Raw genomic sequence first — 17,060 nt, forward strand, 5'->3', positions numbered from 1 at the left:
TTTTGTTTCCAAAGAAAACCTTATATAAAAACATAAACAATCAGAATATTGGACTTAAGAGAAAAGATTAATAAAAATACATTATTAATGTATCCAATAAATAGTTATTAATGAAACAACCTAGTATTTTATGAGTTATTCAATTTCCATAGTTTATTGTCAGCCGGCCATAAATGCCAAAGACTATAGCTACATCTGTGCGATAATTAGACAACTTCTTATGGGAACCATCTGGTTATTTGTGTTCTTGTCTGGTGGTACGAATGTATTATAACTAAGTACACTCGTAACAGACTATATGAAAACATTTTTTATATAGTCTGTAATCATCTCTTAACTTTGAATTTCTATGTAAAAATTATGAATTAATCTATTTATCAATTGTTAAAGGATGGATGTTGATTCATCAAGTGATGAAGAAATTGTAGAAGAAAACTATATTCATGTTACTGTAGACAATCCTGATGAATTTAATGCTTTGAATGTGTACAGTAATGCACGCATTATTGGAATAGATACAGAGTCTCCCATATTGCAAGTACATAATAAGGTAATCTAGAAATAAAAAATAATCTGAAAAATTAAAAAGTTAAATTTATGCGAGAAAAGTATGTAATATTAAAAAATTGTATTCAGAAATGATTACTAATCAAATAAAAAATAAAGATTGTATACAAATAGGCATGGTGTAGTGCAGTGGATCATTCAGTTGCTGTCTTAGCATTGATATTCAGCTGTGTTGTTTACTGTTCCCAGATGGGTTACCATTTAGGAATTTTAACAGTGACATACGTCTTGCCCCATACTTGTTCTTTTAGCCATAATGAGATTATGAAAACGTGACGTTTAGTATAAAATTCCATCAAATCATTAGGCAGAGCTGATCTTAATTTGTTCGGGTAGAGGGTATTGTGATAATGATAAGGGTTGTATACAAAATAAAACACCTTCTAAATTTAAATACAAAAAATCAGTTTTTATAATGAATGCCTTTTTTAAAAAATATATTAAATTATGTCTATATTTCCTTCATAAAAAAAATTTTTTTTGGCCCTATTTATTAGTAAATACTAAATAATCCGTTTATTATAAACTGCTCAAAATAAATACAATATTGAAAAAGAATGTCTGCTTTATTTAGTTCCTTATATTTCTTGATTTATCAGCTATTAATTACTTTTTGGCATTATTTTCCTTATAACTTTTTTATACATGTAATTTTAATTTTTTTTTAATATCAACATACTTATTTAATTAGCTTATAAAATAGATAATAATGAAGTTGATGATTTTTTTATTGTTAAATCAATTATATTTTTGTTACTGGATCAAAATGTTTGATAAATTTATTATTGTAATGACAAAAAATTATTGTCGATATGACTATTTATATCATTTTACATTTCTCAACCACATATAAAAATGTTTATAATTTCTGATGTACTGGTTCAAAGTAGTTATTGACCTATCATTTTCTTAGATCATTTCCTATTTTTATAAGCTAGTTAAATATTTGTGTTGTTATTTAAATAAATAAAGTTGACACCCCTATAAGATATAAGGGATGAACCTAAAAATTATTTTATAACAGATAAATGGAAATATATATGTTACCATTAAAAAAAATTAAAATGAGATTTCTATAAGTTATAAGGATAATGCCAATAAATAATTAATAGCTGATAAATAAATAAATATATGAAACTAAATAAGACCAATATGTTTTTCAATATTGTATTTATTTTGCGAGTAATTGAGCTGTTTAGGATCATCTATATAGTGTAAAACTAAAATAAAATTTAAAAATAGTGTGTACAATTTTTTCAGATATATCATTGTAACGAATGGAAGTATATAGATGGGACAGCTATATTTTTTGAACAACTTGAAGAGAAAGAACCTATTGATCCTTTATATGATAATAGAAGCGACATGAAATTACTATTTATAGGATCAACTCGTAAATGTTTGGAATTGACTAAGAAAGATGTAGCATTTTCTCATTCTCCATAAAATAAGCAAGAAGAACAGTATTTTTATTATTAAAAAATGTAGAATATTGTCTTGTTTTCCAACAGTCAAAATACTAAGAAATAAAGAAGCGTGTACAGTATGTAAATAAAAAAATAAACAATTTGAAACCATGTATTGTTTGTTAATTTTAAGTTATCTTTCATTTTTTAAATCAGATATAATTTTACCAAAAAAATTCTTGAAGATATTTGAAGTTGGTAAATTATGGTATTATACGTGGGAAAATTTTAATATATTGAAAATGGTTTTATTAAAAATTTTACTATTAAAAAATATTTTCAAAAAATAAAAAAATATTTGTATCTTCATTTTTATTGTTGAAGTGTTGTTCAAATTTATAGACTAATCATTAAAATTTGAATGATACAATTTGGTTAACTTGATTGAAATTTAAATCTATTAAATGAGATTTATAACCTCAATAAAATAAATGATTTAGTCCAAACCATTTCATTTACATTAATTTGTATAAAAAAAACAGTAGGAAAACCAATTTTTTTTACTCATATTTTAATTGTTACCAAAAGTCGTTTTTAAAGTGAATATTTAAGTATATGAATATACTAACTCAGTTAAATTTAGTTTAAAAATAGTTATTCTATAACAACTTTCAAATACTTCTTTGTAATTATCAAAATTTATAGATAACTTTTAAATGTATCTTATTTTTTTTGATAACTCAAATTATAAACAATAATTTGTTATCTATGATTTTTATAAGAAAAAATTTAAGTTCACACTAAAAAAAAAAATTATTCAAATTTTTATCAACTTTATTCAAATATAAATTTAAACTATACAACAATTGTCTGAAGTATTTTAAATTTAAACTTAAAAAATATTTGGTAATCTGAAAATTTACAAAAATTTATCCAATAACATATATAAAACTAAGAATTGATAAAATGGTTTGTATTTTTTCTTTTTTTAAGATTTTGATACAATTTCCTGATCATTTTTTATCAAAGTAATGTAATTTTTCAATTGTAATGCTTTAAGTTTGCACCACACAAATGGATCACTAAGACCAATGATTCGAGAAGCAGCTAATGCAGCTCCTTCTTCTTCTCTAACTGTGACACAACCTAATCCTAAACAAATTTAACATAAAGCAATTAACTTCAAATATTTACATTTAAATCTAACAATATATAAAATTATTTTTGTCAATTAACAGCTTTTCATATAATTTTCAAATACTATTATAATGGTATTTGAATTATAAAATAATATTTAATACACATATAGACAAGAGTTTTTCATATTAAGCATTAATATAATAATATAATATAGATAAAGATAGGGTTTTGCAGATATTTATTAAGTACTGCCAATGAAAATAAAATAAATTAACAATACACTACCAGATGGTACATTAAGTGAAGACCAAATATCTTGATTAAGGTTGGATGAATTTAAAGGTGGACAATTTATAACAGGCAGATTAGTATAACCTGCAATAACTGGACCTAATCCATTACTACGTCCTGCAACAGCTATTATTACGACTGGAATATTTAAACCTAAAATATAATTTAAAATTAAATTTTAGCAAACATTAATAGATGATTCTACTATTAATACTTAAGGATTAATCAATCTCAAACTTCAAATTTTCATTCTTAATTGTTATCATTTTTATTTGGGTGTAATGTATTTTATATTATTTTAAGTTTATGGTACAAATATGTTAATAAAACTCAAAGGATTGAATAAAAATCCTTTATAAAGAAATGAATAATATCAGTGTATCTTATATACAGGGTGATTTTTTTATCATAACCCACTCAATTACTTGCAGAATAATAATAATTTAAACATTTTTTTTTTCATTATCTTTAGTTACACATTATTCTTGAATTTTTAACTATGTAATACTTTTTAAGTTCATCCCTTATGCCTTGGAAGGGGGTCAACTTTGTTTTTTTAAATGGTAACACATATTTTTAATTTAATAAAATGTTTGAGTTTTTAATTTAATAGTAAATGGCATTTGAATTTTTAATATAACTTAATTCGTTTATTAGATATAATCATTTAAAGTTTCAAATTTTTGAATTAATATACAGGTATAATACACAAGGGATTACAAATACAGGTAGCTAATTGGTTTTTTATAACATCGATATTAGCAGGTACACAGCATTGTTATTATCAATTGTAGTAAGGCACATTGTTATGAGTTTATAAATACACTAACTGACAATACAGAAAGTATATCTATTGATAATCATAATTGATAATAAACAATCCGTGACTGAGACAGCAATGTCATAAAAATCCAATTAGCTACCTGTATTTACAATCCCATGTGTATTATACATGTATATTAACTCAAAATTTTGAAACTTTAAATGTTTATATCTAATAAGCTAATAAAGTTATATTAAAAATTCAAATGCCATTTACTATTAAATTAAAAACTCAAACATTTTATTAAATTAAAAATATGTGTTACCATTTAAAAAAACAAAGTTGACCCCCTTCCAAGGCATAAGGGATGAACTTAAAAAGTATTACATAGTTAAAAATTCAAGAATAATGTGTAACTAAAGATAATGAAAAAAAAAATGTTTAAATTATTATTATTCTGCAAGTAATTGAGTGGGTTATGATAAAAAAATCACCCTGTATATATATTTTTTTTAATGCTTCATAAGATCATTTAGGGTTGTAGAGCCCTCCCCCCAAAGGAGGAGGTGTTTTAACTATTGATAATCCAAGACAGGTGGTTAGTCTGTAGCTGGAGAAAGGGAGGCACTCCAATTTTCAAACTGATCTCTCGTTTGGTAAATGAAGCCGCCTGTGAATGAGTTTTGAACTCGAGGCAGTGCGCATCAAGCACTACTGCATTACTGAATCAGCTACATTGTCCCTCTAACAATGAATTATCAATCATTTTTATAGTGAATAACTGTTTGCATAAATAATGTACATGGTTGGAAAAACTGTAAGTTCAAAAATTTGGTTTTTTTTTAGATTTGTTTGTTGTGCAGTACTAAATTGTATACCATACCATTTAAATTTTAATAATAGACTATTTAAATAAAATTTTAAATACCTTCATATTTATCAACCATACTTAAAACAAACTGAGTACTTTTATGGGCTGAACCAATTCTAATTTCTGTATTTATACCCATAACATTTTGTGTGAATTGTGCTATTTTTTTACCAAAGTTTTCATCGCTAGGTGAACCCATTACAATTACAACCTAAAATAGATTAACAATAATTTGATAGATAAAAAAAAATATGTAAAAATGAGAAGAGTTAAATACCAAACTATTAGGATGTTGAGTTAGACTTTTAACTTGTTCAGCAACCCATTTAAAATTTGTTTTAATAGTTTCCATATCAGCTGCAGTTACGGTACTTAAATTTCTGTATACTTGTTTGTCAACCATGAGTCGTTTATCTCCACTTGGCCAAAGCCTCCAAGAATCATTATCAATAACATCAGCCACAAGTATTTTTCCTATATTTACAAATTAATATTTATATAATATTTAATTTGACAGAATATTTTATATATTAAAAACTTTACCTTCACTATTGATTCCAAATTCTATTTTCATGTCTACCAAAGCAACATTTTTAGCAGCCCATAATTTTTCTAAGACTTCAAAGACACAAAGGGTGATTTTTTTCATAATATCATATTCAGCATTTCTAATAACAATATTTCCAAAGTGAAAATTTGCAGATAATAATTGTTGCTCAGACCATTGTGGATCATCATTTTTATCATCCTATTATTAAAATAAATTTATAAAATTGTTTATGAAAATTTTTATATGATAGCACATGTGTATACTTTAAAAAATGTTTCTATTAATGGAGGAGAGAAACGATAACCTTCTTTAACTCCTGGATTTCTTTTTAAAAATGATCCAGTAGCAATACGCCGGGTGACCCATTCAATAGGAACCATATCACATTTTTGACTAATAAATGTATTTTCATATGAACCATTTTTTGAAACAAAAGCAGTTGGTATACCTTAAAGACAATAAAAAATTATATTTGATAAAAGTTAGAAAGTTATCAATCAAATAAATTACAAGTTGACCAATAATATACCTAGATCATTCAAGATTTTAAAAATAGTAGTTGTTGTGTCCGTAGATATAACTGCTTTTCCTTCCATGTCATCACCTTTAGCACCATTCCAAGCAGTAATTCTATCTTTACTTACCATTAAAACATTTTTAGTGTCTAAAATTTCATAAACAACTTTAGTTTTTCCTTCAATAATAACATTTCCCAAATTCAAACCTATCAAAAAAATTATTTTAAATCATTGTTTGTATAACAAAAACATATAGAAGCATATTCCATAATGTATTTACCATATATTTGAGCCATTTTTATTATAAAAAAAAATCAATCACAGACGAGATAGGTTATAATTTATTTTAATTTATTAGTATTTTTGAAATACTAAATTTAAACTATGAATTATTAATAGGATTTCAGGAATGAACAAAATCAAATAATTATTGAATTCCAATTCAGTGCAACAACAATAATTGAACAGATTTACACAAGATATGATTAAAACAGACACTTTGGACTTTGAATTGACAGCAATTGTGATAAATATTCATAAATTAAAATTTCAATCTAATTTCTCCCGCCTTTTTATCATTTCACTTGTGATCTTAATGATTATATAAAATTTTATATTAAAAATTAATGGTCGACAGGTGTGAAGAGACCATAATGATAAAAAATAACCTCAAATTTTGTAAACACGCTTACATGTTGTCCTATTTTAGCGCGCTTTATGAAAAAAAAACGTGTTGATTGCTACACCGATGGTCAAGAGGTATTTTTTCCAAAACTTGTATTTTGGAGAATTGACTTTAGTTTTTTTAGGTACAATGTTGATTAATCCTCATTGATGTATTTTAATGAAAATTGTTTTTACGAGTCGCAGTTCATAATTTAAATAAACTTGTAAATTTATAGAGTATTTAATTAAATTTTCATTTTAACAACATTTAAACGGAATTAGAATAAATTATTAGTCAAAAATAGTTTTTATTATTTCGTTATTATGTTTTTTATCATTGAAATATATGTGATGAATTTTTATTTTTAAGTTTAATATCAAAATATAAAATAAAGTATATATCATGGAATCGTAATATTGATATTTCGGTTTATTATCATATAATATTTTTACCATATATGTTCTTTCATTTTTAGTGTTATTTTAAATTGAGTTATTCTCATTATTCCGTGAACTAATGGACGTCATCTTCGTTAATTTTGATAAACTTAGTTCATGGTCAAATTAATTAATTTGTTATGTGGTCTCGGGTTATTTATCAATAAAACAAACATGAGATTTATTATCATAAATATCTATAGGCCATTAGAACATTATTTAAAAGCTTATTGTTGGAGATTTAGTCATGTTACATTTAATGTTACCTTTCTTTTTAATTACCAAATAATAAAAAAAAAAAAATAGCTGTGAAGTTTTGGTATCAGATTCTATATGTCTGTAAATATTTATCCATATATTAATTTTTAGTTAAAGTAATCTTTCAAATAAAACGCGTGAAAAATATTCTTTTGATGATTATTACTTAAAATTTTTCTTTCTCATTATTTTTCAGTTCAGCATGTCTATTGAAGAATATGATAGAGAATTACGCCATGAATGTGGTGTATTTGGATGTGTTGCTTCAGGGCCTTGGCCTACCAATACAGATGTTTCCCAAGTTATTTGTCTTGGATTGTTAGCTTTACAGCATCGGTACTTGCCATTATTTGATTTTAATCATTGGTGTATGTTGGATCTTATAAGACTGGCTTTTATATAAACTGTATTATTAATTTATAACATATAATTTTGTTTTTCAATGATACTTAAAGTATATGTTATCAAGTATTAAGCTTAAGAAAAATTAAATGTTTAGGGGACAAGAAAGTGCTGGTATTGCAATGAGTGTAGGAGACAATCATACTCAGTTCAATGTTAAAAAAGGAATGGGTTTGGTTAGCAATCTTTTTAATGATGATGCTGTTAAAAAACTTAAAGGTTTTAAACTATTATTATGATTAATTTTAAGTTGTAGTAATCCTATTATGAAATTACATAGGAAATCTTGGTATTGGCCATACAAGGTACTCTACAAGTGCTGGTTCTGAGGAAATAAATTGTCAACCATTTGTGGTTCATTCTGCTCATGGTGCTCTAGCTGTAGCCCATAATGGAGAATTATTTAATGCCGGAAAATTAAGACGAATGGTAAAGAATCATTTTTATAAAATATTTTTTGATGTTTTCTGATTATTGTAATTTAGGTACTAGCAAGAGGAGTTGGTCTTTCTACTCATTCAGACAGTGAATTAATTACTCAAGCACTTTGCTTAAATCCTCCAGAAATTGAAATTGATGGTCCTGATTGGCCTGCCCGTATAAGACATTTTATGGAGCTAACCAGATTGTCTTATTCACTTGTTATAATGGAAAAAGATAGAATTTTTGGTGTTAGAGACCCTTATGGTAATAGACCTTTATGTATTGGCAAGTTAATGTCATTAACACAATCTGATAAAGGTAATTTATTTTTATATTTTATTAATAAGTACATATAAGTACTAAGTTACTAATTATGAATAATTAGGAGAAGAACACTTTTATAATTATCTTGTTTATTCTATGTATTAATATGTTATACACTTGAAAAGTTGAACATCAATTATATTTGAAATTTGATTACTATTACATTTGGAGTGTTTAGTATAACACTTCAAATAGCAAAATCTTTTTGTTGGATAATTTAGTAATAATAAATAAATCATAATTTTTTTAGGTCCAATAAATTCCCATTAACATTAATTATATATTTTTGTTCTTTGTTACTGATAATTGTCCAATTGGCAGATAAATTTTACATTATATAGCATATGAAGTAAACTAATTTTTTACTGGTGCCTTTAAATTACTCCCATGTAGCTCAAATGCTAGAAGTTTACTGTCCAAATGATTGTAGAACATAATATCAATCTTCTTCTACTAGGTTTGTTAATAATATTAAATAAAATCTCTTTTTTTTAGTTTTAGATTTTAAATTAATTTATTTCTAGTTATTCACTATAAAATGTTATTTAATTGATAAATTATTGCTTAAATATAGACTATTACAAAAAAAAATATTCATTATAAAGTTAAATTAAAATAGTAACACTAAATTTTGTCTGGCAATGTAGCCTGAAGTGCAAAGAAAAAAAATCTCATAATTCAGTCAAAAATCATCAGATATCATCAAAATGTTTAAGGTATCTTTGAATTGTCTCTGGGCAGACCTAGTAAAAATTTTAATTTTATGTTGAAAAAGGCTGGTGGCACTAATATAATTTTTAAATGCAGTGTACTAAAAAAAATTTCTCATCTTCGGAAATAATTTTTTCAAAATGACATTGTTAAGCTCTTTTAATAAATTGGATATTATTTGAAAAGCTTGAGGATTTATCCATGTTTGCAGTTGATTGCTGACGTTTCGGACTCTGAAATGAGTCAGAAACGTCAGCAATCAACTGCAAACATGGATAAATCCTCAAGCTTTTCAAATAATATGACAATCCATGAAAATTTCAACACATTCATAAATTGGACATTGTTAAGTAATTTTTTCAACATCATAATAAAATCATAATAGTTGCATAATAATCATAAATTATTTGTTTTGAAATTATTTACTGTAGTAAGATTTATCATTCTTCATTTATTTATATTATAACAGAAGAAGGCTGGGTTGTTTCATCTGAATCTTGTGGGTTTTTATCGATTGGAGCTCGTTATATAAGAGATGTGTATCCTGGAGAAATAGTTGAATTAACAAGAGAAGGCTTTCAAACAGTGTCTATTATGAATAGACCAGATAATCGTCCTCAAGCTTTTTGTATATTTGAGTATGTTTATTTTGCCAGACCTGATACTATTTATGAAGGCAAGTATTTTTAATTATTAATTAGTAAGTCTGAAAAATCAATAAAGGCAATGTTTTGCTTATTCAAAGTATTTTATTTAGTAATTGTAGTATTAACATATATATATAATGAGCATGTAAAGCATTTAAATTTTTTTTTCTTTATTCTGTTCTCATTTTATTGGTTCCTAAAATACCTATGTTTTATATTACAAGAAAATATTATTTAATTGTCCATTAAAAAAAAATTTTTATACTTTTATTTAAAATACAAATACTAGTATTTTATTTGTTTTTAATATACAATTATTTTGTATTTTTTTTATAGTTCTGTTTTATATAATTCTGTGGAAATATTGTAAAATTGTTCTCTGTAAAATTTATATGCATTTGTATGTTAAACAATGTTTGTTATTTTAACTTTCAACATTAGGTAACATTAATACATATATTCTTACTTGCACTTGTGTTGAAGGTCAAATGGTATATTCAGTTCGTTTAAGATGTGGAAAAATGTTAGCTAAAGAAAGTGTAGTAGAAGCTGATATTGTAAGCTCAGTTCCTGAGTCTGGAACAGCAGCTGCTCATGGATTTTCTAATGAAGTATTATATAAACATTTTTATGAACATTACATAATACTTTCTTAATTATTAAATAAATGTTTAGTCCAAAATTCCATTTTCTGAAGTTTTATACAAGAATCGATATGTAGGTCGCACTTTTATACAACCAAATGCTCGTTTGAGGAAATTAGGCGTTGCAAAAAAATTTGGAGCAATAGCAGAAAATGTAGCTGGTAAAAGAGTGATCCTCATTGATGATTCTATTGTGAGAGGAAATACTATGGGTCCAATTATAAAACTCTTAAGAGATGCGGGTGCTAAAGAAGTACATATTCGTGTAGCTTCTCCGCCTCTAAAATATACTTGCAACATGGGTATTAATATACCTACTAAAGATGAGCTCATTGCCAATCAAATGACAAATGAGCAATTAACCAAACATATAGGTAATATTTTGCAAATTAAATTTTGATATTTAAATCAAGTAATATGTGTTATAATTGTAGGAGCTGATAGTTTGGCATATTTATCAGTAGAAGGTCTAAAAGCAGCAGTAATTGATAAAATGCCAAATAAAAATTCAATAGAAGTTGGACATTGTACAGCTTGTCTTACAGGTGAATATCCTGAAGAACTTTCATTTTAAATTAAAAAAACTTTTTATTTTAATAAAGTATTATTACAAATTTAATTCTTCGTCTCATTGTTTCCTTTTAAATTTAATTGAGAAATTTTTATTATGTGTAATAATTTTTAAATTTATTAATCCAAAAAATTTTTTTGAGTAATAGATTATAATTTTTTGATTAAAAAATTTAAAACTTAGTGAAAGTAGCTTATAAATAAATTTTTATTGTTCATTATATAATGTTGAATTTATGATGAATTTTATAATATTCATTTAAATACATTAGATAAATAGATGGTTTATATAGTATTTATCTATATATTGTATCTATACAATATAAATAATATCTATAGATAGATGAAATTACATTAATTTAGCTTTATGTGCTCATAACTTATAACAATGCATACAATATTATTACTATGTTGTTCATTTTGAGTAGAATATTTTGTTATGGAACAGGTCAAATCAATATAAGCTTCGATTATTAAAAAATATATTTAGTGTTGTTAAATTATTATTATTTTTTTTGTGTGTGTCTTTATAAATATCTAGTTCCTAAAGGATCAACATTGTTCATCAATATGTCTAAAGATAATCAATATTATCTATTTGTAGCTAATTGTTCCATAATTTAGTTATGTATTAAAACAAAATAGTCTAAAGTGAAAGAAATCATTAAAATTTCAGGAATGTTGTTATCTGAACAAGCATTTAAAATTTTGATCATACTTTTTTGTTAAATATATTTTATAGAGGCTTGTCAATGATGTATTAATATTAATAAAGTTAACATTATTGTGTACTTAGTTTACAATAATTGACTAACTAAGTTATTACAATGGAATTTACTTAATTAGGTAAATCTCATTTATTGTGCCTACATCATTAGATAGAGAATAATAAACTGAATTAAACTATAAGAAAATGTTGAAAATCATATTTTTTGATAACCACCCAAATTATACTGATAGTACTATATCTTTCAAGTGTAAATTTCCCTATTAAGTAGTACAATATGTAAATTTAAATTTTTCTATTGAAGCTCTTCGTTAAACTAATTATGAAATTAAAAAAAAACTCAGCACAGTGGGGTCGCGGCACAATGGAGAAATGCAATAGTTGGGTCCAGTATAGACTTAATCTGACAGTGATTAAAATTACCATTAAAAAAAACGCTTCAATGCAAATCTGTAGGTAGTGTTTAATTTAAAAAAAAATGGTGGATTATTTCAAATGCAACATAATCTCCTATTTCCTTATTTATATCCTGACTACAAGTTTTATGATTTTTAAGTGTAATATATGTATAAATATTTATTATAGCAATTAAATATTGTATGAAATTGATATTTAATAATGTAGTATTGTAATTTTTAGGGTGAAATTATAAAAAATTATTAAGTAGTTATTACTTTTATGACAAACGTATATAAAATTTGAAGGTCTTGATACAATACTTAAAAAAAAAATTGTTTGTTATTTATAAATAAATTTACTAGTCTACAAGGATTTTTCATCTGAGACCAAAATATACTTTTCCTAACTCATTTTTGCGATGATTTCAAATCTGTAATTAGAGTTGAAATCATCGCAAGAGTTGAATATATAGCCTAAATAATAACAAAATTCTTCTAATTAATATAACAAGTATTTATGTTTGATTATTAGATTACGTATGAATAATCAATAAATAATAATTAATTAAAACTAAGTTGAAAAAGTCTACTTTCTATACGCATTTTTAAGTTTTAAACCACTCTGTGTAAAGGGAAATGGTCTGGTTTAAAAAAAAAAGTATGTCGAATGAAAGAAGTATATAAATTAGTATTTATCATAAAAAAATTGTTTTGATCCATACATTTTTCAAAAAGTTTTTAAGTTAAAAAAATTTTAAAAATGTCTATAATAAGTTAATTGTAATTTTTAATTACAAAATCTAGAATTTTTCACACAAGTAGCATATTTTAATACGGTATACATTGTCATCATGAAGACAAACTAAAGTTTGAAATTTCTTTTATGGTATAGTATGTTACATAAGCTTTAATTTAAGATATATATATAACTGCCAGTATTTTCGATATAGAATATTCAATATTTACGAAAAGATAGTGTTTCTTTCTGTCCTTTTCTCAATACGTATTTCAATGTTTAATACCGTAAAATAATACATGAAAATACAAATTTTCACAAACTTTAAGATGCTACAAATTATTTACTATTTAATATTAATAAGATATTTTTTCTTAAATTCTACTCTACAAAATAGCTGTCTTATATTTTTTTTTTACATTTTATTTATAATTTATAAAAATTAATATTTTTAATAAAATGTAAAAAAATAATTATTGAGATATAGCTATAGACCTAACGTATAACTATTATTTAAAAAAAAAATCAGCTAAAAATATTCACTGGATCAAAGTTATTTAAGTTGTCAGTGAGTGCTGGGCCACTCTGTATATATATTTATATATATATATATATATGTATTTCATGCTTGTTACTTAATGAATATATGCCATCAAAATTTAAAAAAAAGGTGAAAAATGAAAAAATTATATTATTTAATTTTTTTAATAGTGATAAATAATAAAAAAATATGCATTGAACGGAGTTTAATAAATCAACAACTATTAAAAAAAATCCTATTTTTAGGAATATTTTTTTTTTTATAATTAACTTAAGATGTGTTATAGTTGATAAAAATATCTCAAAATCTAATTAGTACATTTTTAAGAAAAATACATTATTTAACAAAACAGTAGTAGTAATATTCTTAATATTTAATTCTGTATATAAATATAATTTAATAAAAAATTTTTGTTTTGCAATACAACGCTTTTAAACTAACTTAAGATAAATGAAATCTTTTTATAGTATTGTCGTAACTCAAAAATAAAAATATAAAATATAGTGTTCTAAAAATTAAAAGGGGTCAGAATGATTATTATTGTCGGTGTAAATATGTATGTGAGAGTTACTTTTGATTCGGGGTGTAATTCGAGGGTCATAAAATAACGATGTAAAAAATCTTACCTGGTAAATTCTCTGGTTCTTATAATTATCCTTAGTGCTGATATAGGTGAAGATGATAAATAAAATACACAAGTTCAGATTTTTAGTTCACAAATTAACACATAAAATTTCGACAATGACGATTACTACGTTCGCACAACTTAATGCGGAGCACGATAAAAAAGAGCGTAATGCGGACCACGAAAAGAATAGCCCAAATACAGAGCACGAAATGAACTGCCCAATACGGAGCATGAAATGAACAGCCAGGAGCAAGGGTTTGCTCTGGCTTTTTATAATATTTTTTTACCCCCAAAAATCGTCACTGTCGAATTTTTAGTATAATTGTTTATTGATAAGTAAGCATGAAAAACAGAGATCAATACAGATGAATAGAACATAAATTAGTTTGACATTTACATATATAACATTAACATGTTTTTTTATAAGCGAGACGAAAATTGATACAATGCATTTAACTATTAATAGTAGAATAACAAAGATGACAAAAATAATATAGATTTTATTTTGGTGAGGAAGGATTTTTAAAGTAATTATTAATTGATTTATGATCGAACCGCATACACTACAATGTAGTTAAACAGTGTGAGTCTTTTGACTATTTCTCTTAAATGTCTATCTAAGTTTTTGTTCGAAAAAGGATCATGTCCTTGTAAGAATATAATGTATAATGAAACAAGTTAAAATGTACCACTTCTATGGATAGAAGTGGTGACTATTTGAAATGAAAAAGAATATATTAATAAATACTAAAAAGATAGCATTGTTGAGTACATGAACAGGGTATTTTAGTGTTATCCCATATAAATAATAGTGACGATTATATTACGACAGTATTAACTATATTAAATTTTTGTATAACAATATTATTATAATTAATACATATGCTTAGTATATAACATTTCGTATTTTCTAGAAAAACTTATTTTCTCCCATTTAGTTATTAAATTACTTTAAAAAATAGCTGCAACAAACTTGAAGTTTTCATTTTAAGAAAATACATTAAATCTTTTTTAAACACTACGAGATCAAAAATATGGTGCGGTACAATCAAAAATGTAAAAAGGCGATTTATTTAATTGTTATATTTAATTTAATTGAAATACTTAGAGCACCTTTTGTCTGTACCGGAACTTAAAGTTCTCAATCTTCTATTCACCTTATTCTCTCTTTTATGTTGCCTAAAACATGTCAAGTATATATATTACTTACAACTTGAAAAGTATTTATGCCTTGATTGTTGTAAACAACAAATAATTTACCTAAGTTTACTAATTTTTCAAGTATTTCTAATTTTATAAATGAACAAAAATAATAAAAAAAATTATAAAATTATAAATGAATCGTAACTCATAAATTACAAAATAATATTAGTTTGATGAAATATTAATAACTGTATTGTATTAACTATTATTAAAGTAAAAAATATCATATAAATGTATATTAAATATCACATAAGAGTATTTTCATGCTTATAGTTTTTTTAATTCCATGTTAATACTTCTTAAATATTTTTAATCTTCTCATGCACTTTCACTCTATTGTTTGATCAAATAACAATATTACTATTATGTGCGAGGATCACAGGTGGCAAGTAAAATTACATGTTGACACGGCCCGCGTCGCTTCGTTATACACGATGCCCCGCGACTCGTGCCACCTTTATCAGCCGTCGCCCTACTATGAGTATTTGACTGACCAACACCGCGTGTTATACGCTACGGTGCAAAGTCCAGCAAATGCCGCACGGCCGACGACGACCCGCCGCAAATGGTGCGAGAGTCTTCCTCCCGTTGTGAAAGCGACAACGTCGACAGCCGAACCGCACCCGCGCACCGTCGCCTACAACGCTGCTAACCATTTTGCCGTCCAAGGATTACGCCGAACATCGCGTCGTCGACGCCAGCGAAAGTGCCGCGATATTATGCGAAGATTATTATTACTGTGTTTATCTTTTCGGTTTGTTTTATTTTTGTTAAAATAATCTGTTGTCGCTCATTTAATAAACGGCCCACGGGTCTCTACCCTCAAAACCAGTGTCGACCACATTTTTGCGACGTAAGTCGTGTCATTGTATAATGAATAAAAATATGTGTATATGTAACTGACCCTACAGATGTACGCCGCGCAATGTTTGAATACAATTACCTGTGACCTTATACTCATGATAATTTTATTACGTTACAAACTAAAAGAATCAATCAAAACAAAGTTTTTAAAAGATGTACTCACAATTTGTCAGTTCAGCGTATTATAAAATTTGATTTTAATTAAAAAAATCCATTATTAATTCAGGAGAAACTAACAATCTTTTTTTTAGAAATTATTTATATAGTAACATGTTATATTAAAATCACTATCATAAGAAACGCTTCGATGCAAATCAGTAGATAGTGTTTAATTCTAAGAAATTGGTGGATAATTACAAAAGCTACATTATCTGCTAGTTTCTTATTAATACCCTGATTAAGATAAAGTATGTCGAATGAAAAAGGGATTATTAAAAAATATTATTTCTCATAAAAAAATTGTGTTGATTCGTACACTTTTCAATGAGTTATAGCATTATAAAGTTAAAAATGTAACCAACCCAACCCAACATCAACTCCTATTTCCTTAATTATATCCAGATTAGTAATTAGTTTAATTATATATTATATAATTTTTATAATTAATTATTTTCAAATTATTATTGATTTTTAATATGTTAAAAGTAATCATTTTGAACCTACTTCTTTTTGTTCTTTAAAGTGAAAGTTTTAATAAAAAAAAAATGAATTTATTACCATAACTTTTAACTCAACTTGCAAGTTTGAAATAAATATTATTAAATAGAAAAAAAT

At 25.1% G+C, this 17,060-nt stretch overlaps 3 protein-coding genes across 9 annotated transcripts; 2 read left to right on the plus strand and 1 right to left on the minus strand.

Moving 5' to 3' along the window:
* Positions 1–294: 294 nt before the first annotated feature.
* Positions 295–2,146, plus strand: LOC126894164 (uncharacterized). Its single transcript, XM_050664973.1, has 2 exons — positions 295–550; positions 1,828–2,146. Exons 1-2 carry the CDS (start codon positions 392–394, stop codon positions 2,011–2,013), a joined length of 345 nt encoding a protein of 114 aa, XP_050520930.1. The 5' UTR covers positions 295–391; the 3' UTR covers positions 2,014–2,146.
* Positions 2,147–2,786: 640 nt separating this feature from the next.
* Positions 2,787–6,692, minus strand: LOC126894157 (bifunctional phosphoribosylaminoimidazole carboxylase/phosphoribosylaminoimidazole succinocarboxamide synthetase). The gene is made up of 8 exons (XM_050664957.1): positions 6,387–6,692; positions 6,118–6,312; positions 5,852–6,036; positions 5,582–5,786; positions 5,316–5,512; positions 5,096–5,249; positions 3,399–3,557; positions 2,787–3,125 (listed from the first exon to the last, which is right to left on the minus strand). Exons 1-8 carry the CDS (start codon positions 6,400–6,402, stop codon positions 2,962–2,964), a joined length of 1,275 nt encoding a protein of 424 aa, XP_050520914.1. The 5' UTR covers positions 6,403–6,692; the 3' UTR covers positions 2,787–2,961.
* An 86-nt stretch (positions 6,693–6,778) lies between these two features.
* Positions 6,779–11,238, plus strand: LOC126894156 (amidophosphoribosyltransferase-like). Of its 7 annotated transcripts, none has more exons than XM_050664952.1 (9): positions 6,779–6,915; positions 7,665–7,804; positions 7,968–8,089; positions 8,151–8,299; positions 8,356–8,611; positions 9,798–10,004; positions 10,459–10,586; positions 10,651–10,993; positions 11,054–11,238. In XM_050664952.1, the coding sequence occupies exons 2-9, from the start codon at positions 7,671–7,673 to the stop codon at positions 11,191–11,193; spliced, it is 1,479 nt and encodes a 492-aa protein (XP_050520909.1). In that variant the 5' UTR covers positions 6,779–6,915; positions 7,665–7,670; the 3' UTR covers positions 11,194–11,238. The 7 variants fall into 7 exon arrangements, with proteins under 7 accessions (XP_050520909.1, XP_050520907.1, XP_050520910.1 ...); XM_050664950.1 differs by having other exon boundaries at positions 6,809–6,865; XM_050664953.1 differs by having other exon boundaries at positions 6,865–6,996.
* The last annotated feature ends 5,822 nt before the right edge of the window (positions 11,239–17,060 follow it).

Source organism: Daktulosphaira vitifoliae, unplaced genomic scaffold (genome assembly GCF_025091365.1).
Source record: "Daktulosphaira vitifoliae isolate Bord-2020 unplaced genomic scaffold, ASM2509136v1 Scaffold_1, whole genome shotgun sequence".
Taxonomy (NCBI): domain Eukaryota; kingdom Metazoa; phylum Arthropoda; class Insecta; order Hemiptera; family Phylloxeridae; genus Daktulosphaira; species Daktulosphaira vitifoliae.